The 23,212-nt window shown below is 43.8% G+C and overlaps 2 protein-coding genes across 10 annotated transcripts in view; one reads left to right on the top strand and one right to left on the bottom strand.

Moving 5' to 3' along the window:
• PC (pyruvate carboxylase) overlaps nt 1-23,212 on the bottom strand; it is a 1,086,793-nt gene that overhangs the window by 8,605 nt on the left and 1,054,976 nt on the right. For all 6 annotated transcript variants that reach the window (XM_068259507.1, XM_068259508.1, XM_068259509.1 and 3 more), the window contains 3 exons: nt 16,938-17,117; nt 12,327-12,572; nt 7,245-7,385 (listed from right to left, as the gene is read on the bottom strand). In XM_068259507.1, coding sequence (XP_068115608.1) covers nt 7,245-7,385; nt 12,327-12,572; nt 16,938-17,117 — 567 coding nt within the window. The remainder of the gene's footprint in view (nt 1-7,244; nt 7,386-12,326; nt 12,573-16,937; nt 17,118-23,212) is intronic.
• The window catches only part of LRFN4 (leucine rich repeat and fibronectin type III domain containing 4), a 225,934-nt gene that overhangs the window by 82,140 nt on the left and 120,582 nt on the right, over nt 1-23,212 (top strand). The window lies entirely within an intron of this gene.

Raw genomic sequence — 23,212 nt, 5'->3', positions numbered from 1 at the left:
TACTACTTCTTCTGAGTACGGCGATACCACATGTGTGACACTTTTTTGCAACCTAGGTGCGTTAAGGGGCCTAACGTCCTATTCACAGGTCATTTTGAGGCCTTTGGATTCTAGACTACTGCTCACGGTTTAGGGCCCCTTAAATGCCAGGGCAGTATAGGAACCCCACAAGTGACCCCATTTTAGAAAGAAGACACCCCAAGGTATTCTGTTAGGAGTATGGTGAGTTCATAGAAGATTTTTTTTTTGTCACAAGTTAGCGGAAAATGACACTTTGTGAAAAAAAAAACAATACATATCAATTTCCGCTAACTTGTGACAAAAAATAAAATCTTCTATGAACTCATCATACACCTAACAGAATACCTTGGGGTGTCTTCTTTCTAAAATGGGGTCACTTGTGGGGTTCCTATACTGCCCTGGCATTTTACGGGCCCAAAACTGTGAGTAGTCTGGAAACCAAATTTCTCAAAATGACTGATCAGGGGTATAAGCATCTGCAAATTTTGATGACAGGTGGTCTATGAGGGGGCAAATTTTGTGGAACCGGTCATAAGCAGGGTGGCCTCTTAGATGACAGGATGTTTTGGGCCTGATCTGATGGATAGGAGTGCTAGGGGGTGACAGGAGGTGATTGATGGGTGTCTCAGGGGGCGGTTAGAGGGGAAAATAGATGCAATCAATGCACTGGGGAGGTGATCGGAAGGGGGTCTGAGGGGGACCTGAGGGTTTGGCCGAGTGATCAGGAGCCCACACGGGGCAAATTAGGGCCTGATCTGATGGGTAGGTGTGCTAGGGGGTGACAGGAGGTGATTGATGGGTGTCTCAAGGTGTGATTAGAGGGGGGAAATAGATGCAAGCAATGCACTAGCGAGGTGATCAGGGCTGGGGTCTGAGGACGTTCTGAGGTGTAGGCGGGTGATTGGGTGCCCGCAAGGGGCAGATTAGGGTCTAATCTGATGGGTAACCGTGACAGGTGGTGATAGGGGGTGATTGATAGGTAATTAGTGGGTGTTTAGAGGAGAGAAGAGATGTAAACACTGCACTTGGGAGGTGATCTGATGTCGGATCTGCGGGCGATCTATTGGTGTGGGTGGGTGATCAGATTGCCCGCAAGGGGCAGGTTAGGGGCTGATTGATGGGTGGCAGTGACAGGGGGTGATTGATGGGTGGCAGTGACAGGGGGTGATTGATAGGTGATTGACAGGAGATCAGTGGGTTATTACAGGGAATAACAGATGTAAATATTGCACTGGCGAATTGATAAAGGGGGGTCTGAGGGCAATCTGAGCGTGTGGGCGGGTGATTGGGTGCCCGCAAGGGGTAGATTAGGGTCTAATCTGATGGGTAACAGTGACAGGTGGTGATAGGGGGTGATTGATAGGTGATTGATGGGTAATTAGTGGGTGTTTAGAGGAGAGAATAGATGTAAACAATGGACTTGGGAGGTGATCTGATGTCGGATCTGCGGGCGATCTATTGGTGTGGGTGGGTGATCAGATTGCCCGCAAGGGGCAGGTTAGGGGCTGATTGATGGGTAGCAGAGACAGGGGGTGATTGACGGGTGATTGACGGGTGATTGACAGGTGATTGACAGGTGATCAGGGGGGATAGATGCATACAGTACACGGGGGGAGGGGTCTGGGGGGGGGGGTCTGGGGAGAATCTGAGGGGTGGGGGGGTGATCAGGAGGGGGCAGTGGGCAGGGGGGGGGATAAAAAAAAAAATAGCGTTGACAGATAGTGACAGGGAGTGATTGATGGGTGATTAGGGGGGCGACTGGGTGCAAACAGTGGTCTGGGGGGTGGGCAGGGGGGGGGTCTGAGGGGTGCTGTGGGCGATCAGGGGGCAGGGGGGGGAAATCAGTGTGCTTGGGTGCAGACTAGGGTGGCTGCAGCCTGCCCTGGTGGTCCCTCGGACACTGGGACCACCAGGGCAGGAGGCAGCCAGTATAATAGGCTTTGTATACATTACAAAGCCTATTATACTATTTCCATGCGGCGATCCGGGTGCTAGTAACCCGCCGGCGCTTCCGAACGGCCGGCGGGTTACTACGAGCGGTGGGCGGAGCCAGTCCCCGGCGGCTGATCGCGTCACGAATGACGCGATCGCCGCATAGCCACCCACGCAGCCGCCCCCGCCGATGGGCGTATTGCGGTCGTTTGGGCCCGGACTTTGCCGCCGCCCATCGGCTGGGGGCGGTCCTCGAGTGGTTAAGTTAGTTATAAAATAATCATTATGTCAATGTTATCATTGAAGACAAAAAAAATGTGATAATTGATTAGGGTATAGCCAGCTTAACTTCCGAGTCAGAAAAAGATCACCAGACACAGGGAACGCCCTTTTCAGAAAGGGCAGAAAGAAAGATGGTTAAAAGGGTGCCGTTCCATTAAAAATGATGCTGCTATAGGCAGCAATGTTCACAGCTTTTCGTTCCAGAATGTAGATTCTATGTCCTAATTAGTGCAGCTGTAGGTTTCATGATGCAGAACCTACATACTGCATTAAAAACTGCAGCCCACCGCTATATGCGATTGGCCACGACCCTGTGTTAAAAGTGAAGCAATACCAACAATCATTCATGAGGTTAAGCAAAAAAAAAAAAAAAGTTTTAAAGGTAAAAAAAATAAATAAAGTGACATGGTACCAATAAGTCTTTTTTATCCACAGTCAAGATTAACCCCAGCCTAGCCTATTAACCGATTGTTCACCCCTGCAACACCTAAACCGGTTTGTAAACGTTAAATGACTGCCACCTGTAGCGATCGGATGCGAATGCTAGGGAGAAAGTTTGGGCCCCCAATGCTCTACAAATGTATTGCCCTGCCATTGCCTAGTGATGCATCTGTACAGCCCTATGGCCCCCAAACTGTCACCCTACCAAACGCATCTAATCGCTAGACACACAGGCTGGCGATAACTGTCCACCACATGCTCAGCTAGTAATAAAATATGGAATATGAGCTATCATTTTAACTGAGAAAGGCCAAAGAATTCATTTTATGTGTTTTACAACTGCGGCACATGTCATGTAAAAATTAGAAAGGGTAAAAAAGTTTTTTTTACCCATTAACCCTCCTGGCGGTATAAAAAAATACGCCAGGAGGCAGCGCGGCAGTTTTTTTTTAATTTTTTTTTTTCTATATCATGTAGCGAGCCCAGGGCTCGCTACATGATAGCCGCTGCTCAGCGGCATCCCCCCGCCCTCTTCGATCGCCTTCGGCGATCTCCGATCAGGAAATCCCGTTCAAAGAACGGGATTTCCTGGAGGGCTTCCCCCGTCGCCATGGCGACGGGGCGGAATGACGTCATCGACGTCGGGTCGTCATTGGGAGTCCCGGGCCACCCCTCGGCGCTGCCTGGCACTGATTGGCCAGGCAGCGCACGGGGTCTGGGGGGGGGGGCGCGCGCCGCACCGTATAGCGGCGATCGGGCGCGCGGCGGCGGTTGTGTCATCTATAATTTGCTGCCGCCTATAGCGACCAGATGCAATCACTAGGGTGACAGCTTGGGGACCCAATACTGTATACATGCATCACTATGTTGTTGCCTAGCAATGTATTTGTACAGTCCTCAAACTATGCCCCCTAGTGGTCGCATGTAATTGCTACAGATGCAGAGGCAGGCGATAATGGTACGGGTACATGCTCAACCATGGGTGAAATATTACATATATGGTATTTTTTGTACCCAGGATGAGCCAAATAATGTATTTTGAGGTGTTTAAAACCTGTGGCACTGTGACAATTAGGAAGGGTGAAACATTAAAAAATGTGCAATTTATGCCTAATATTCCCTGATAAAATGCATGTAAAACAATTCTTGAAAAAAAATATTACCAAAAGAAAGGCTAGATTTTCCTGAAAAAAAATGTATCACTTTGAAAGCTTAAAGAACAACTGAGGTGACATATAACATTAGACAGACATGTGTATGTACAGTGCCAAGCACACATATGACTATGCTGTGTTGATTTCTTTTCTTTTGCTGCCTGAAAGAGTTTATCATCAGGTATGAAAGTGACAGTTTCTATCCGGGTTGGACTATATCATAACCCTCACTGATAAGTAACTACAGCCATAAAACACTTTCCTGTCAGTAAATGACTTCTGAGAGCAGGAAAGAGATAAGAAGGCCCAATAGTTCATAGATTTGAGCTCTTGCATACTTCAATGAATGTGTCATTGAGCAGAGACAATGAAACAGTTAAAACTTAAAAACTATATTTAAATATAAAATAAAACTGTGGGATATCTAAAAAGTCATTTTTAGGAGACGGAGGCTAGATACAATTGTTTAACTCATCAGTTTATTTTCACTTTGGACGTCCTTAAAGAAATCAAAAGTTATTGCTGTATCAATAGCGACACAGCTGAAATGCCAAAACCGTCAGGAATCTCAAGGGGTAAAACCACTGGTAGGGGAATTGTTATAGGGGAGGGTTCTGTGTGAGAGTAGGGTTAGTTCATAGTTTAGTATAAGTAATCTTTACCGATTTTATCATCTGATTAAGTAGTAGAATATCGGTAATTTTACTGTTATTTTACTAGCGGCCATCTCTGGCGCTCCTTTTACTGGGCACCTTTTTCACATGTACTGAAAGGCTGCCCCCATGGCCGAGAGACAATACAATCTGCAGCTTTGGCTATCTATGCAAGATGGCGGTGTACATTAGGGGTGTAGAACACGGCAAACATGAGGTTAAATAACTGTAAGCGAAACTGGAGTAAACTTACTTTTGAGCCTATAGAGGTTGTCAGCCTTTCACTGAACTTTATTGTACTTTAAATCACAAATGTCATTTTTTGGAGATTACACATCAAGATAACACGTATTATTGCCCATATTATTTCACTACAAATCCACCAGTCAGTCTCTCTGATCACATTTCTCACCCCATTACTCATCATTAGATTGACGACTAGGAAGAAATCCCATTATGTTTCCAAACAGTAACTGATCTAATGACACTGAAGTGGGATTTCTCATCCAGAAGGCACAAAACCAAGTTAAATCTTAGGAAAAGTATTTTTTTCACTGCAAACAAAAAAAAAATAATACACAGAGTGCAGTGTGGATTTAACGATGGCCCATTTCAAGGCAACGGGGGTGTATTCACTAATGGTTGAAAAAAATATATGTGTATTATACATACATACATATATATATATATATGTATATACATATATATATATATATATATATATACACATACATACACAGTGAGTGTGTGTGTGTGTGTGTGTGTGTGTGTGTGTGTGTGTGTGTGTGTGTGTGTGTGTGCGTGCGTGCGTGCGTGCGTGCGTGCGTGCGTGCGTGTGCAAGCAGTGTGCATAAATTTTATCAGGCGTTCTACAAGCGCAACATGTATGGTGCTTGTGTAACATACCCTACAAAAAACAGTTTATCATGCAATAAGAATTTGTTCACATCTAAAATCCAAATCGCTGACAGCCGCGTTTTGCGATTTTTTTGCACTATTTTTTCCCCTCCCGCCACTTACCTGCGCACAACAATTTTTTGTAAAGTGCTCTAAGCTCTTTTGCAGAGCAATTCTGTTTTTCAGTGAACTCTTTCACCCGGAAATGAATAAATACAATGTATTTATTCATATAAGCGCAAACGCAATTTTGTGAGCGTTTTGCGCTTTTCGCCCCAGAAATGGTGCAGGCAGCGCTTTACTGAGTGGAAAGCAGACGAAACGTGCAGATATGAACTGGCCCATAAGGAATCATTGCACAAGGGCTTTTAGGGCGATTTTGAAAAAAATGGCATCCGCAGGAAAAAATAGCGAAAACCCTAGGTGTGAACAAGCCCTAAATAAGGAACACACACGTGTCTATAATGCATTTCAATCACCCGGTGTGAACATTTTCAAAGAGCCTAATTCACATTATACAAGTACTGTATGCATTGGGTGTATAATGTGTGCTTACATAATGCTTGTTATGTGGTATGCAGAACACCTAGTAAAATGTGCATAGAGTGTGTATGCATGAGAATCGCGTATGGTGCTTGTGTAATGTGTGCTACACAAATCACTTAACATGCGCTAAATATACAACACTGTGTATAATGTGAGTTACAAAAATTATGAATGAGCATTACGTAGCGCCCACTAAAATTTACGTGCATTGCCCGCTATTAGTGAATTTGTCATAAAGGTTACCATGCTACACATTTTGTTACCGAGTACTGTGACATGTGTCACCCTGCCCCGGTAGATAGTGGCTGATAGTATACTAGTTAAGGGCACCGCCTCTGACATAGGAGACTGGTAGAATATAAGTATACTTGAATTCTAGTCCTCAGGTAGTAAAGACTTGAGATGCCTGGTCTCTTTAAGCATAGTTTCTCGGAGAGAAATGATGCAGTCATTTACAAGAAGCATGTTCCTCTAAAAGGACATATAATATGTTTTCAGGTCTAAATGTCCCGACATTCAGACTACGAAACGGTAAACAAAGCCGATATTTGGAAAACATTGCATTCCGTGCATCTAGGGCATAAAGCACTGGCGCATTAGATGCTGATGTGGGTCACATGCCCATGCCCGCCAATTGCAGGCTTGGGGGTATGGCTCAGGTGATGTCAGAATTTAAATCTTTGATGTTCATATAAAAGTAATAGACTGTATGGCAGAGGGCACCACTTCTACTACATGCTATCCTGCTCTCTACGCTTCCTATTTAGAATAATAGCGTCATGTCTGTATGCAGTAAATATATGTGATGTACATAGGACATAGGAAAGACTGTTTTTACTGTGAAGAAATCAACATGTAACACAAGATGCCTGATTGCTGAATAAACTCCTTAAAGGTGAAGGTGGCTGTCTCAGCTCTATCTCCTGTATGCTGTCGCTGTGAGTTGCAGCTCTAATGAGTTGCTGGTGCAGGAGTAAAAGGTGTGTTGTGTTGTGCTGTTGCCAATAGCAACCAACCTTTAGGTTCTTACAGAGACCAGGGTTCATATTTCATCTGTTCCTATTCATTAAAAATGTACCTATTCAGTAAGAAGTCCTTGGGCAAGGCTCCCTATCACTGCTAGAGTGGGCCTTAGTGGCTGCAGCTTTCAAGCGCTTTGAGTCTAACAGGAGAAAAGCCATGTACAAATGTTTGTATTATTATAACAGTATCAATATAAGGAACACCACTACTGTTCCTGTGAAGCATTAACACAAAACTATAAAGTGGCTTCCCAGTTTCCAAGCCTACATTTATTGTGCTGTAACATTATCCTCACCTTCATGGCCTGAGTATCTTTTACAAGGACGGATCGGAGCTGGCCATTAAGCTCAAAGAACACCTCCCTTTGTCCGGCCTTGTTCAGATCTCCCAGAGCAAGTGCTTTAATGTGTAAAGTTTTTCCTCTTTCAAGTTCAACCTGAAAAAAAAAATACAAAATGAAACCTAATGAGAAAAAAATATTGCATGCAAGATGTCAAACCATCTGCCTGTAACTAGAAGTAGTACAGCCAACCTCTGAATTCCTGATTCCTCCGAGGAAGGGCAGAGGGGCTCATCAGGAATGTAATCAGCCAGGTTGGCATTTTCCTAGCTGACCACATACATACGTATAGCTTACGGTGAAAGAAGGTCACTTAGGAAAGTCTACCCTTCCTTCCCCTCCTATACTTGGGTAACAGTTGACATATTTGGCTCATGTATGTGCAGCAATCAACATAGTAGTTCATCATTTTTACATCCACCTACCATCTTGGCTTTAGCTTACTTCAAACACCTGACTGACAATTTAAAAAATTTTTTTTTTTTTTTTACAGTTTATGCCTGAGTTTGTTCCTCATGTCATTATACTTAATAGGGTCTCAGAAGATCCTGGTGAAGTTGCACGAAAAGCAACCCCAGGCCGCCCATGAGGCGAGGCAAGTATGTGTGTGTGTGTGTGTTGTGTGTGTAGTGTGTGTAGTGTGTGTAGTGTGTGTAGTGTGTGTAGTGTGCGTGTGTGTGCGTGTGTGTGCGTGTGTGTGCGTGTGCGCGTGTGTGCGCGTGTGTGCGCGTGTGTGGTGTGTGGTGTGTGGTGTGTGTGTGGTGTGTGTGTGGTGTGTGTGTGGTGTGTGTGTGGTGTGTGTGGTGTGTGTGGTGTGTGTGGTGTGTGTGTGTGTGTGGTGTGTGTGGTGTGTGTGGTGTGTGTGTGTGTGTAGTGTGTGTAGTGTGTGTAGTGTGTGTAGTGTGTGTAGTGTGTGTAGTGTGTATAGTGTGGTGTGTGTGTTGTGTGTTGTGTGTGTATAGTGTGTGTAGTGTGTGTATAGTGTGTGTAGTGTGTGTAGTGTGTATAGTGCGTGTAGTGTGTATAGTGCGTGTAGTGTGTATAGTGTGTGTAGTGTGTATAGTGTGTGTAGTGTGTATAGTGTGTGTAGTGTGTATAGTGTGTGTAGTGTGTATAGTGTGTGTATAGTGTGTGTAGTGTGTATAGTGTGTATAGTGTGTGTAGTGTGTGTAGTGTGTGTAGTGTGTGTGTGTGTGTGTGTGTGTGTGTGTGTGGGTGTGTGTGTGTGTGTGTGTGTGGGGAGCCTGCCTGGCGGTGTGTGTGTGGGGGGGGTGAGCTTGAGGGGTAGCAGCCAGGAAGGGGAGCAGCGGGTACAGTGGTGGGGAGGGGGGTTGGACCCCCCCCTCTTCCTCACGTGGGGCTCCACCGTCCGTGCTCCCACTCCAGCTATTTGCGCAATATTTAGTCAGGCATCGGGGGAAGCACTGTCTTCCCTACTTCCTTGATCCAGGTGCTGCGTTCCACCACTTGAGTCACTTCCTGCAATGCTGTCTAAAGTACTAAACAGTGGGCAACATTGCAGGAAGTGACGCGAGCGGTGGAACGCATCGCTGGATCAAGGAAGTAGGCGAGTCATTGCTTCCCTGCTGACTAATTAAATATTGCGCTAATAGCTGGAGTGGGAGCACAGACGTGGGAGCCCCAGGTGAGTCCAATCCCCCTCCCCACCACTGTGCCAGCTTGCCTCCCCTTCCTGGCTGCTACCCACTTCAAGGCTACCTATACAGGGGGCAATTATACTACCTATGGGGGGGGGGGGGGCCGCATCCTAACAAGTTTGCTTGAGGGGGGCAAAAAAATCTCGAACTGGCCCTGATGAGAAGAGGCTGCGGACCTCTCCACACACTGCCACTCTGCTACAAATCATACTGACACATTTTACCTCTAAATCTTTGTGGAACATACTGAACACCCTTGGGATCATTTAGATAGGAAATGATGGTAATCATAAATTATGCCTCAGTGTATGAGATTCACATACTTCCTGTCGGAACAGGAAGTGAGGGAGATTCTCCCAGTTGCAGACAAGACCAGTACTAAAACCCCACAACAGGTTTTAAGCACTCTCCACACAATCCTGAGGAAATGGTCTTGGCGTTGCACCTTAATGCTAATCTGACATCTCAAACCTACAGCAACCAAAAAGATGGCAACACAATACAGTCACATAACAGCCACCGGGGTGATGGTCTAATAATATTCAGAAATGACATAATGGTTATATTATTCTGGACACCAGCTGCATTTATTAAAATTGGAAGCACATCCATGTTTGGAATAATTGTACTGTATGTAGTGCTGACCTTTCATCATTTTGGTGCAAGTAGTAAAAGGGTTGCAAGGATATGCATACATTCATAGTAAACCTTTGTACCATAAAACTCAGGCTCACTTTTATCATATATAACACTAAGAGCAGACCTCTCATTGGGAGCATGCAATGGTGTTCTTACCCTTTTGCAAAGGGGAAACATCCAACACTTCTGAACAAATCTGCAGAAAGTAAAGTTGGCTATACATGCTTACAGGTCCGGATTTGTACTTTCCAGTGCCCTAGGCTGGCTGTCACCAACCGCCAGAGGACAGAGTATGCACTGCTTCGCTGTCCTCTGTGCGACTAGCTTCAGTCAGAGCCACAAACAGGTGACAGTGCAGTGCAAAGGAGAGAAGCCCATCCAACCCAGAGACCAGGTAAGTAGAAGGCTCCTAAACTATACACGCTGGCATAGATGTAGTGTAATGCTAGGTACACACAATGCAATCCTGACAGATTTACTGTCAGATCGATTATTTCCAAAATGTCTGATCTGATTTCCAATCAATTTTTCAATCGATTTTCCATTCATTTCTATAAAAAATAATTCAGAAAATCTATTGGATAGCAGATCGGACATGTTGAAAATAGTCGATCTGACAGTAAATCTGTCAGAAAATTGCATCATGTGTACCTAGCATAAGCTCAGGTGTACTTTACACAGTGACAATTTAGCACTTAGGGCAAGTTAAGACAGATCTTAATCAGTCAGAAGGAAGTTTTAAAGTTTTGTAATAGAATGATACCATTTATTTGCTAACCAAAAGAAAACAGTGAGCCTTTGGCTAATGAGCCATCTTCAGACTTTGTTCCTGTATACAAGATGTTAGGGCACACAGCTATATATACAGTCAGCAGGACATGCATACATTGTTTTGTAAATATAAATAAATGTAATACAGTTGTCATTCTGTTTCAAAACATCCTGCTTTCACTGATGGCTAACAGTACAATCTAAAAAAATGTCAGGAAATAGTTATACTGTGGCACAGAGAATGTTGCTGTCATTCCCTAGGAAAGAAAAACAAACCATAAATTTAACAGGTCTCAGGTCTTTAACAGCTCTGACCAAGTAATAAACATCAGTCAGGGGGAGAGGAGAGCTGATAATTCCTGTCAGTGAATGCATGCTGCATAAAGAAACGAATCTGAACTCGAAAGTTCTAGTACTTGAGCCCATATATTTTTCTTCTCACAGCAGCTTGTATGTCCCCACTCATACTGGACAAGATCCTCAGATGACAACAGATGCTGACTGTCATCACACACACTCTGCGGTGAGAGAGATGCAGGGATCTCTGGAATTCAGGCAGAATAGAGCAAAGCAGAAGTGATTTACTTTGACATGTGACCTCTTATCTCTCCAAGTCCTGCGCCCTGCTGAATTTTTTTGCCCTAGGCCATGACCTTTGTGGCCTTCCCAGAAATCCGACCCTGCATGCTTAGATTGCCTGTTGATAGGAACAGATCAATCTTTATCTGATCTGAATCTGACCAGAAAGGGCTTAAATCCTCTATACACAGCACACATATTTTCAGTTCATTTCACCATGAAGTAAACTGGTGCAACACTATGTGCCGCCCATCTACTGCCACACCCCTGCTACGTCCCTTCAACCAACACCATCCATGTGACATGTTATGCTATAGATTTCCAGAACGACTCTGCTTGGAAAAACTGATGCATGTATGACCTGCTTAAAGAGAAACCATAACCAATAATTGAAATTTATCCCAATCATTAGCTGATAACCCTTTTCCCATGAGGAATGTTTTGTATGGCTAATATTGTGGTGAAACCCCTCCCACAGGGTGATGTCAGGTCCATGGTTCTGACAGTTTACTGTCTGTGAACGTCATTGCATTGTGGGAAATAGCTGTTTGCAGCTGTTTTCAACTGCAAAAAAAGCAAGCAGCATCTCCTTCCACTGACATCACCTCCCAGCAGTAAAAATGTCACCATGTGATAAATGTCAGAATGTAAATCAGGGAGAGGAAAGATTATACAATGGGCAAACACGGACTAAATAATTTATACATAACTATTGTAAAAATGAAGCACTTTTTTATTGCATTATTTTCACTGGAGTTCCTCTAAGTTACTGCAGTTTTTTGTTTGCTGTAAAATAATAAAACTTCTTTTATTGCGGTTTGAAGAAAAAAAATGCTATTATGCATATGTTTTAGTGCACAAAGTGTTTATATACATATGTAATATCTTATTGGGTAACAGAGTCTTAGCAACTCCTTCAGCCAATTTAAAATACCAGGGGGATGACCACAGTGATGGTGGATGGTGAGCATATTGCATTGCCCTTCATGACTGTGTTAGGGGAATGCATATGGGAGGGGATGAATACTGACATTAATATCTGACAGTCAAAAACAGGGCCTGAGATGAAAAGTCACCAAGAGAGGGTAGTCTGGTGTAAACACCAACCTGTTTCAAAATATATTAGCACAGTTTATTATGTGTGTAACAGTTTTATCTGCCTAGAGTCTATTCCACCCCACACTAGTAGCGTCTGCTACTAGTGAGAAAGTATTTTCAAATTACATATTGAGAAAATATACATCCTAATACAATTAAAGACATGCATTGCATATGACAATATTCTCTGTTTCCTAGCATATCTAAATAAGCAGCAGAGTTCATTCAGAAAACCTACTCTAAAAGTAGACCTATACATCCCACAATAACTGTTACAGTGCTGAGCACTTACCTCGAACTCCTCTGCAATGTTGGGTCCTTCCAGGAAGAGGCGAGTGTTCAGACTCTCTACAGGGCCAAACTGAGTGCTGAAATCCTTGTATTCTTCAAACACTTTGGGATACATAGCAGCAGACATGATATCCTCTGGGGTAATGTCATCATATTTACTCCGCAGTCCCTCCTCTAGCTTGCCAAAGTCCATTGGTGGCAATGAGGCACCAGGTCTTCCCTCTATACGTGGTAGATCTTTCAAGACCTATAAATGGGAGTACAGTGCATTTCTGTTATAGAAGTCTGAGCAATATCAGTAGGTTTTATAGAGCAAGGTCAATAATTTCTGTGGTTAGAATATAATTTACTTAACAATCAAAACTCATCTGTTATTATAGCTTCGGCTATGCTAAATATACATTTTCCTTCTCAAAAATGAGGGAATTTCTTATACTATATCTGAAGCCAGTGTTTTCCGACTTCCTCTCCTCTCCCAACCCTCCCTTATCCACAGAACAGGCTGTAACTGAACAGTATTTCTGTGCAGCAACTGTTCTTAAAATGGTCACTCCCAACAATCACCAGTGATCATTTCAGGAGATCATTAGTGAGCAGATATACACAGCTTGAGTGCTGCTATATCATACTATACTATACTATACTCCACCAGACCAACCAGTATGTGAGGTTCAGTTTGTCCGATTTGTGCTTCTCCCATATACAGGTATAATGCACTTTCAGCAAATTTCCAATTTATTTTGTTTTTAGACTGGTTTGTGACGCTCCCTACAGTGCAATAAAGAGCAAAAAAAAAAACACACAGTAGGGCACGCCCCCTACTGCTAGTCTATGGAGAGTGTAGACCACTGTGCTGCAGGAACAAAGCTGTGGTCTGAGGTAGGAGGCGAGGAAGAGGTGGCGGGAAGGGGAGTGGGCCACATACTACTATACTATGGAAATACAAAGCTAAGAAAGCTGAGACATGCTGGGCAGCGCTAAACTCGCATCACTAATCCTTGCTGTCCTTTTTTGAAATTGACCATTAAACAGGAATTAAAGGGAACTTGAGGCGAGTGTGATATACAACATGGAGGCTGTCATATTTATTTCTTTTTAAACAATGCAAGTTGCAGGGCTGTCCCCCAGATCCTCTGCCTCTAATACTTAAGCTGTAGACCCTGAACAGCCTCCATATTATTCTCACCTCGGGTTCCTTTAACCCCTTGGAGTTCTGATTATTTCCAGATTTTAGGGTCTAAAAGCGGTGCAATTTGTTTGCACCCTTTCAGACCCTAAAACCTAAAAAAAAACATGTTGCCAGGGAGATCTGCAGTAGCTCAGCAATCACTCACCTCCCTGGCTCCAGCGCTGCAGTTATACCTTCATCCTGCAGGTGGCGCTGCAACTCTAAAGTGTCATGACGACAGCCGGCGATCTCACCAGCAGGAAGCAGAGCCCCAGAGGAGAGGATGAATGCCAGCCAACGTCGGGATCCCCGGAAGGTATGTAGAAACGCTCCCGCTGCGCGCATTGCTTTGCATTCAGCCTCCGGCGGCCACCCTGAGCAGAGGTCGGGATCACCGCTCTTAGCTGCGGTTTTCCGCCCCGACCCTAGCTCGGGATAACCGCCAAGGAGGTTAAGGCCCCTTTCACACTTGCACTGTGTGGTATTTTTACCGCACCCCACCGCAGGGTAATGAAAGTCTATGAAGACTTTCATACTGCCGCGGTACAGCACGATGCGGCGGAAGTGACATTTTTGCCGCATCCTCGACGCTAGGACAATACTACATTACCGCACGTATCTGCGACACCCTCCATCGGACTGGAAGTCCTGTTACTCTATGGTGATGTGGGGATTTTAAAAATGTTGGCATCGCCACGTTGTGGTGCGCATGCGTGGAAGCGTATTTTATCAATACTCTTGCGTGCACTTTCACATACCCGAAGCAGGAAGTAATGGCAAGCGCGCATAGCTGGTGGCCAGACAGGAAACGTCGCGTACTAATGCGGTGTTCCCTGAAGGTCTGTTTTTCACGGTGCGATGCGTTGGGCATGACACGCCGCATTGCGAACGCCGGTTTGTAGTCTGAATTCAGCCAGATGAGGAGAGAAAAAAAAAACACAACTAGGGAAAAAAAAGAATAAATAGTCCCAAAAATCGAACGTACAAATGAACAAATTCTATTATAAAAAATGCAAGCAAAATTCATTTGATGTGAACGTTTCACTTCCTCAAACATAACTGATTGCAAATATGGGAAGGGAGATTTGTGTAACATGACGGCACTACCCAGCACAGCTGCTGCCTAGGTATGGCTTGCGTGGATATGCAGGGACGCACCTGGATGACACACTCCACAGTTTTATTAAAAAAGAATGAAGCCAACGGAGGATAAAAAGATAGGTTTATGTGCTGTTATGTTGAAAAAATTAATTTGAATTGTACCAGTTCCCAGCTGTCGGGCCCTCCTGCTCGATGGGCCCCTGAGGAGTTCATAGAGTGTAGAGGTGCCTGGAATGGCAGATATACCCCGCTAACATCTGCTCGCTGCAGATCACCCCAGCCTGATCCACACTGCAAGCAAACTGCACTAGATAACCACGACAGATATAGACTTGAAACCCCCTCCGTTATTAACACTGAGTAAAATTGAAAATGCAGTCTATTTTCCAGCCAGGCATTTATTGATGGGAAGGAGGTGAACATGAATACATGTGGCTGAAGCTGAATTTAGATTGGAAACCTGAATTACATTACTACAATACAATTTTTAAGCACAAAATAATATGTCGCACTCTGATAGATGCAGTTTTTCCCCTTACAGTTTATGGAAAAAGTATGCCTGCTGGGATCCCATATCTGCGTGACGGGTGTGTGCAGGTGACTGAAATCTGCTGCCACTAATTCACCAGCCCCACAATAGCCTGATAAGACCCCAGGAAGGCTGCCAATCTCTTGCCACCTAATAGCAGACTATGTTTAATAAATCCAGGTTAGCAGGATCGCCCCTGTTCTCCAATGCCTCACACTGGAGAAGCTTAGCAAAGAAAAGCACAAACAGGATTCAATTCACTAAGACACCTTCAGTAAGAAATAAAGGGCCGGTCAAATTCTGCATTCATTTTTTTTTAAATTTTAAACATGCGGTAATAGTTTGGTGATCAACAGAAAAACTGCTCGATAATTCACTACGACTTTTACCTCGTGGTAGATCATTCTGTACTTTAAAGTATACCTGAAGTGAAAGGGATATGGGGGCTGCCAGGTTTATTTCCTTTTAAACAGTGCAAAATGCCTGACTGTCATGCTGATCTTTTTGGCTGCAGTAGTATCTGGACCACACACCTGAAACAAGCATTCAGCTTCCAGTCAGACTTCAGTCAGACACATCTGACCTCTGCATGCTTGTTCAGGGTCTATGGCTGAAAGTATTAGAGGCAGAGGACCAGCAGGACAGCCAGGCAATGTGCATTGTTTCAAAGGAAATAAATATGGCAGCCTCCATATCCCTCTCGCTTTAGTTGTACTTTAAGGAATCATGCAGTATTTCATTCAAAATTTGATGGATTATTGCAGTGCAATGGAAATGGATGAAAGATAGTAATAATAATAATTAGCATTTTTTGTATTATTATTATTATACTGACAAGTAAAGTGCAAGTCCAAGCTGCACAAGATTAACTCAAAGTAAACCTGTAAGGAAAAACTGCCCCTGGGGGTACTTTGCTCAGGATGGATAAGCCTCTGGATCCTAATTAGGCTTTCTCATCCTCTTCAGTCTCAGGGATCCAGTGTCTGCAGTCCCCGATAGGCAGTGGGGGCTTTAGCGCGTGGCAATATTTACCAAGCCGCGCTCCTGCGCAGGTGTTATACAAGCTTTCCCTAGGGCTCTGGCAGTAATAGTCAAGCCCGATCGGGCCCATTCTACTGTGCAGATGGACCTACACCTGTGCAGTAGAGCAGTCCCGATTGGGTTTGGCTATTTCCTCCGGAGCCCAAGGGGAAGCTTTTATTGCGTCTGGAAAGGAGTGCAGATTGGTAAATATTGCCGCACGCTATTTGGCGGCTACCAGGGCTGGATCCCCGAGGCTGAAGAGGACAGAGCAAGCCTCAGAATCCTGCGGCTTCTCCCTCCTGAGGTAAGTACCCCAATAGAGGCACTTTTTTCCTTACAGGTTTACGTTAAAATTTGTGTCCGCTCAAAACCATTAGTCTTTAACCATTTATTTAAAAAAAAAAAAAATAGGGAAATCTGTTTTTGTTAACTTTTTTATTTTCTTGAATAATCCGTTTTCTCTGCTCTGTTTCCTCTCTTCTATAGCATTTCTGAATAGCTGATTATTAGTTACCAATAAACACAGAACATTTCACTTGTTTTACCACATGCTCTATTGTGAACTGACATTTATGCGGTATTTACCTCACAAGCTAGAAACCTTCCTCACTAATCAGCATTTTCCGTTTTCCATGCGGTAACAGCCTTCGTGAGTTGACTTTTCACAAAATGTTTTGTATAACTACTTATTTTCTGCTTTAGCGCATGCAGTGAGGCTTTCTGAATTGAAGCTATTGCATCATGAACGGCAATGTGTAAACTTAGTTTGGAAGAGAGAGCAGAACATTTACCTTGGTGCGTAAAGGCTCTGGGAAGCCTCCATAAGGAATTCCAACATAGCCTTGCAGATATTCCACCACAGACAATGGGAAAGAGAGCTCATCTGCCGAGGCCTCCACTTGCTCCCGAGACAGGCCATTGTGCACCATGAACTGGGCAAAGTCTCCAACAATCTTTGAGGAAGGCGTTACCTGAAAAGACATTGTATTGCTGTAAATCTTATAAAGATAATGTATTTGTTACTACAATAATTTAATTTAATTTAATTTAGTGGGATAAAACTGACATTCAATAAAAATGTGTTTCCTACTTTTTATTACCCATCATTTAACATATTTGCTTTTGTGTACAAGTAATATTGTCTGTCTACAAAATTCAAAAGTATAGTTTATCTGCTCTGAAAGGTGCCATTGCATTTTATTGCATAGCAGATGCATTTATATATTAAAATCTATCTAGTGATCACTTCTCAGTTGCACATATACTAGAAGCAGAGAGAGCGCAGTTTCTGCACATTTCTAATGTTTACTAAATGTATATGACAAAGGAAAGATACTGTTATTACATTTTTGGATGCAGCCAGAAACTGCCCACCGAAACAAGGAGCTTTGCACTGAAGAACAAAGCGCTGTGTTTAACTGTTTGAATGCTGTTCTGCTACTTGTTTTTGTGGTAGTACATTTTATGCTGTAAATCTTTTAGAGCAAAGAGGAAATGCTGAGTTTTATACCACTTTAAATATCTTTAGCTTCAAATACATTATAATTCTTGCAAAAATATGGAAGATTATAAATCGGGTCATTTGACATGAAAAAAGCATCACTTTACTGCTGCAGTAAACCAGTCTCTACAAAGCTTGACAGTTAAAACCATTATGTGGAACACTGAACAATAATCGCAGATATTAAATATTTTCCACATTAATCTTTTTATGTCTACTATTTACTACTGAACCAAACAAATATCATTGCATGAATGAATTCACTTTGCATTCCACATTTCTAGCGCACATAGCATTACAATGGAAACAAAGGATATTGTTGTAACAACTTTAAGATTAGTCACAGTATAGAGGATGAAATAATTAAAATTTGTTAGAGGAGCCTTGAGGCAGACTGTCCAGGGACAGGCTAAGCACATAAAGTAAACAGGCTAATGTGTTGATGTGTGAAAAACATGACCTAACACTTCTCAAAAACACAGCAATAAACAAAATGATTATCACCCAAACATCGTCATCAGCTACAGGCAAATTAGTAGGTGAAAAAAACATGGCAAGTGGCCAGTACTTTTAGAACATTTTCTTTAGCATGTTGTGAATATACCTGCCAAAATATTCCCTTCTAATCATTTTCTACAAACACAGAGCTAAAGCAGGGCCAGATTCAGATCACAAGTCTTGCTAAAGCAAAGCGTTACTTGTGTATTTCATAACATATTATTCATTTGACATACTTTATTTTGTTAAGTTAAATCAATCTCTCAGCCATATTTTATTACTGTCTTTATATTCATTTATTTCCTTATACTGCTCAGCTTTTTATTTTGCCTTTCCACCAGAGTCACATGCCAAAACTCTGTAGTCCCAAGGGTGCATACACACACACAATTTTTATTGACCAATTAGCCAATTTTACCAATTCTGTTCATAGTGTTTGAAAACTGTTGGCCCCATAAAAGTGGTAAAATTGACCTATCAAAATTGGATGTATGTATCCAGCCTTAGGGATGGTTCACACTGCAAAAGCTTTTTCTAAGCACTAGTGCTTTTAAAAGCTCTTCCTAATGCAATGCTGTGTGTGTTCTCACTAGAGCAATGTGATAAAAATCACTAGCATTTTCAAAGCTTTTCAACTCACATGTGCTTAAAGAGACACTGAAAAAAACCCCACACAGCTAAGACATAAAACATTAAGATCAGATACATCAGTGTAATTGTTTCCAGTACAGGAAGAGTTGAGAAACTCCAGTTGTTATCTCTATGCAAACAAGCCATTAGGCTCTCCAACTAAGTTAGTCGTGGAGAGGGCTGTTATCTGACTTTTATTATCTCAACTGTTCCTGGACTATTTACTTTTCCTCTGCTAGAGGAGAGGTCATTACTTCACAGACTGCTCTGAAAGACTCATTTTGAATGCTGAGTGTTGTGTAATCTGCACATATTATAGAATGATGCAATGTTAGAAAAAACACTATATACCTGAAACTAAAAGTATGAGAATATTTTCTTTGCTGCTAATCTTCTAGTAATTATTCATAGTACACAACCAATTCACTATATCATTTTTTTTTTCGCTTCAGTGTCTCTTTAAAAAGCTCTAGCAGTGTGAACCAGGCCTAAGAGATGAGACTTGGCTTCCTCCTCTGTTCTAGGATTTTTACCCTCTACCCTAATCCCCAATATCCATCATTAACCTGTTCTACCACTTTTAGACAAAAAGTCAGCAAAAATCGTGTCTAGTAGTGATACTGCTGCCACCATTGCTAGCTTTGTGCTGTGTAATGCAGTACAAAGCTATGGGGACCTCCAGTGTGTACTGCTGCTGCCCCCCCCAACACACGGTAAGATAAGGAATGGACATGTCAGATCAATGCTGGCTTAATAAATTAGCCAATCATCAATAAACAGGTCCTTCATGTTAAATCTAACCTAATAAACACATCACAGTGTATGGTCACCTTAACACTAATAAGTGGATAGGTAGCAGACCCAGTGGTGTTGCTAGTACATCAGCAATATGTAGGGTGCATTGTCTGATGTTCCCGGCTTTCAGTGAATGGAAAATCTACTCTGAGTAATGGTGCTGGTTTTAAATGCATAGCTAAGCTAGATTGTTCAGCTATATCAGTCTCTGCTGAATGGAAAGGTTACAATGTACAGTGATGCTACTGTCTCTAGAAAATGAAAACTCTACACTGTTCAACAGTGTCATTGACCTCTAACGAACAGATCTATTGCATTGCTAATTTACGTCACTGCTCTCCTATAAATAGGTAAACTGCATGAGTGATGTTGATGGTCCAGAGGGAATAGATACATCACACTTTTCAATTATATTACGTCTCCAGGGGACTCATTTATTGTATTGTTTAGTAATATCACTAGTCTGTGGAGAAGAAATATAAAGAGATGTATTGCATTGCTCAGTTATGTCACAGGTCTGTAGGTAAGAGACAGGGGGCGCCTCTAGCCATTTTGTCACTCCAGGCGAGAAAACCTGTGAACCCCCATGGCACCTCCCCATGAAAATACTCACAATTTCACCAGAAAATAATTGCAATGTGGGGTAGTGTTTCATTAGAAAATAATCCTAATTCAGCAGCATTTCACCAGAAAAATACACGTATTGCAGCAGCATTTCACCAGTGCTATATAAACACATAATATTATATAAGGCTGACTATAGTAGGATTAGATTGTGAGCTTCTCTGAGGACAGTGACATGACTATGTACTCTGTTAAGTGCTGCAGAAGATGTCACTGCTACAGTATATACATACATAATAATAATATGGTAGGACATTAGACTGTGACTATGGTAGGATTAGAGTGTGAGCTCCTCTGAGGACAGTCAGTGACATGACTATGCACTCTGTAAAGTGCTGCAGAAGATGTCAGTGCTCTATAAAAACATAAGAACTAGGCTACCTAAGCCCGTTTAAAAACGGGCTCTAGGTAGTTAAATTACCTCTGCCACTCAGAGCTCGAGCACGTGCCTACCGCGCGCACATGGCCGCCCTGCTCCCTAGCCCGACCTCCCATCCCAATGGCTGCCTGTACTGCGCGCATGCGCAGTACAAAAAAGCTTCGGACGGACAGACTTGGAAAGTGGATGACGCAGGGACAGTTAGGTTTTATTGTATAGGATATGGTAGGACATTAGACTATAAGTATGTGGGATTAGATTGTGAGCTCCTCTAAGCATGCGCACAGCCGGGACCCACAAGCACGCGCGCCCATCCCCCCACTGCTGTCCGAAGTCTGCCTGCGACACAGGAGGAGGTAGGGATACATTACATATTCTTAATAATACAGGGTCAATTATTTTAACTTAACTTTAAGACAGAAAAAGTAAGAGAGGGGAGAGTAGTGGAGAAAAAAAAAGGTAGAAAGAGAGATATGAGAGGAGGGAGAAATACTGGAAAGTGGAAGTCACAAGAGGGAGAATGAATGAGGGAAATATGTCTCACCACGGGGGTCCTGTTTGGCAGAGACACACTGAGAAAAGGAAAACGCAGGAAGAGAGGAGGGAGTGAGATGGAGCATATGGGAAGCAGAGACTGAAGTACAGCAATCATGAGGGCAGCCAGAAACACAGGAACTAAAGGCAAGTCAGCTTATCATGTAACTCGTGCTGTACAGTGCCTCTGCTCCTGTCACTGCAGATCCCATCATTATCCTATCCTGGACAGTATGACAACTGGCTGTTCTGCACTACTGATTAATCAGCATATACTGTTAGCGACAACATATATGCTGATAATCAAAAGGATTTAACGCTGGGAAACCAGGGTTTGTGCTGTCCAGGATGCAGATAATGATGATTGCAGTAAGAGGAGCAGAGGTCCGAACATCCAGATCCAACTCACAGTCTTCTGGTAATAGCGTCAGACATAAGGTCAAGTTTCATCTCTCCTCCTCCTGGTGTGTGCAGCTGTGTTACACTCTGCCCCTCATGTCTGCTGTGCGTGTGTGACGGCTTCCTGCTACCTCACACTCACAACTCCATTTCCCCAATCACTGCAGTGTGGCTTGCAGCTCAAGTCTCTGGGGGGCGCAGGGGGCATGTCACAGGTCAGGCACTGTAAATAGCAAGCATGTCGCCCTAACTCGTGGCTTGGCTGGCAAGGGGGCGGAATTAGAGGCGGGCCCAGCTCAGTGAACACTGGCTGCTGCTGATGCAAAGAGGGGGCAGCCTTGGAGGAGAAGGTGTGGAGCAGAGCTCTATTTCACCCTCTATTGGCCGGGGGCGAAGTGGGGAGTGTATGTAGGTGGCGGCAATCTCCCTCATCCCTCGTGACCTCTGCTCTGCGCTGGTGGCCAGCATCAAAGTAAATTTAAAAAAAAAAAAAAACACTCTGCAGTAGAGGCAAGCAGGCCCCCTGAGTTGTGCCTGTCCCTCCTCCTGCGCTCAAGGCAGACCTTTGTACTTGCCTGGGAGGTGAGACTGCAGTGGGGAGAGATATGCTGCATTGCCCAGTGATGTCACGTCTTCTAGGGGAGAGATGTACTGCATTGCCCTGTGATGTCCCAGGTCTGTAGGGGAGAGATATACTGCACTTCCCAGTAATGTCAGAGGTTGGTAGAGAAGGGATGTATTGTATTGCTAGTGATGTCAGAGGTTTATAGACTAGAGCTATATTGGGAGGGGGTTGTGTGGTGTGGTAGGTTCAGGCTTGGCGAGTAGGATTATGGTGTTGCGAGTGGGATTATGGTGTTGTGTGTATGTGAGAGAATGGAGGTATGTTGGGGTAAAAGGGTGGTCTGGAGAAGAGATCCCTAGTGGTGGGGGTGTGGGCAAATGGAAAATCATTGGACCGCCAACTACCTCCCCCAACGCAGAGTGTGCCAAGTATTTCTTTCACACCAACCCTCACCATCCCCATAACGAACTGGGCTTGACTTCTCTAAACCAGCCCTGCAACACCGCTCCCAGAAAAGTGTGGCTTGTTAACCGAGCCCCCAAAGCCCCCCCCCCCCCCAGCCAGCCAAAGCAACACCCAGCAGAGCAGCGATACAATGTCAACAGGCGTGCCATCCTCTCCTTACAGCCATCAGCTGTGCTGCAGCATGCTACATACGGCTCCCAATGGGTGCCATGTGACATGCACTGAGCACTGCATAGAGGATGAGGAAGCACAGCCGACTGCTTCAAAGTCATGTGACGCTCGGTGTAATGGAGCACACACGCAGCACAGAGGGGACAGCGTGCTTCTGAGCCTCGCATTATGCGCCGGCCAGAAGTGAAGGGGGAAGGACATACTGTGCGCACAGGGCGCAGTATGTCCGGGGCAAAGTTCAAGCAAGTCGCACAACACCGGGAGGGATAGCGTGAGAACGGCACAAGACGGAGGGGGGCTGGAGGGACAGGAGGTATGTGCTGCTTACTACCAACCCAGTGATGCAATCACTTTTACCACAACCCTTCGGTTGTGGTATCCTTTAAGTGGTAAAAATGCTAATCCTGCATTCAAAACTTGCAAAACTTTTCTCACATACTTTAGGAGCACTGGCCCTAGTGCCAAAGATTTGATTGCTGGGAGTTCTTTTTATCTATAATATATT

The sequence above is a fragment of the Hyperolius riggenbachi genome, chromosome 11 (assembly GCF_040937935.1).
Source record: "Hyperolius riggenbachi isolate aHypRig1 chromosome 11, aHypRig1.pri, whole genome shotgun sequence".
Classification (NCBI taxonomy): Eukaryota; Metazoa; Chordata; class Amphibia; order Anura; family Hyperoliidae; genus Hyperolius; species Hyperolius riggenbachi.
Note: the sequence above shows the minus strand (reverse complement) of the source record. Positions and strands in the feature narration are given on the sequence as shown.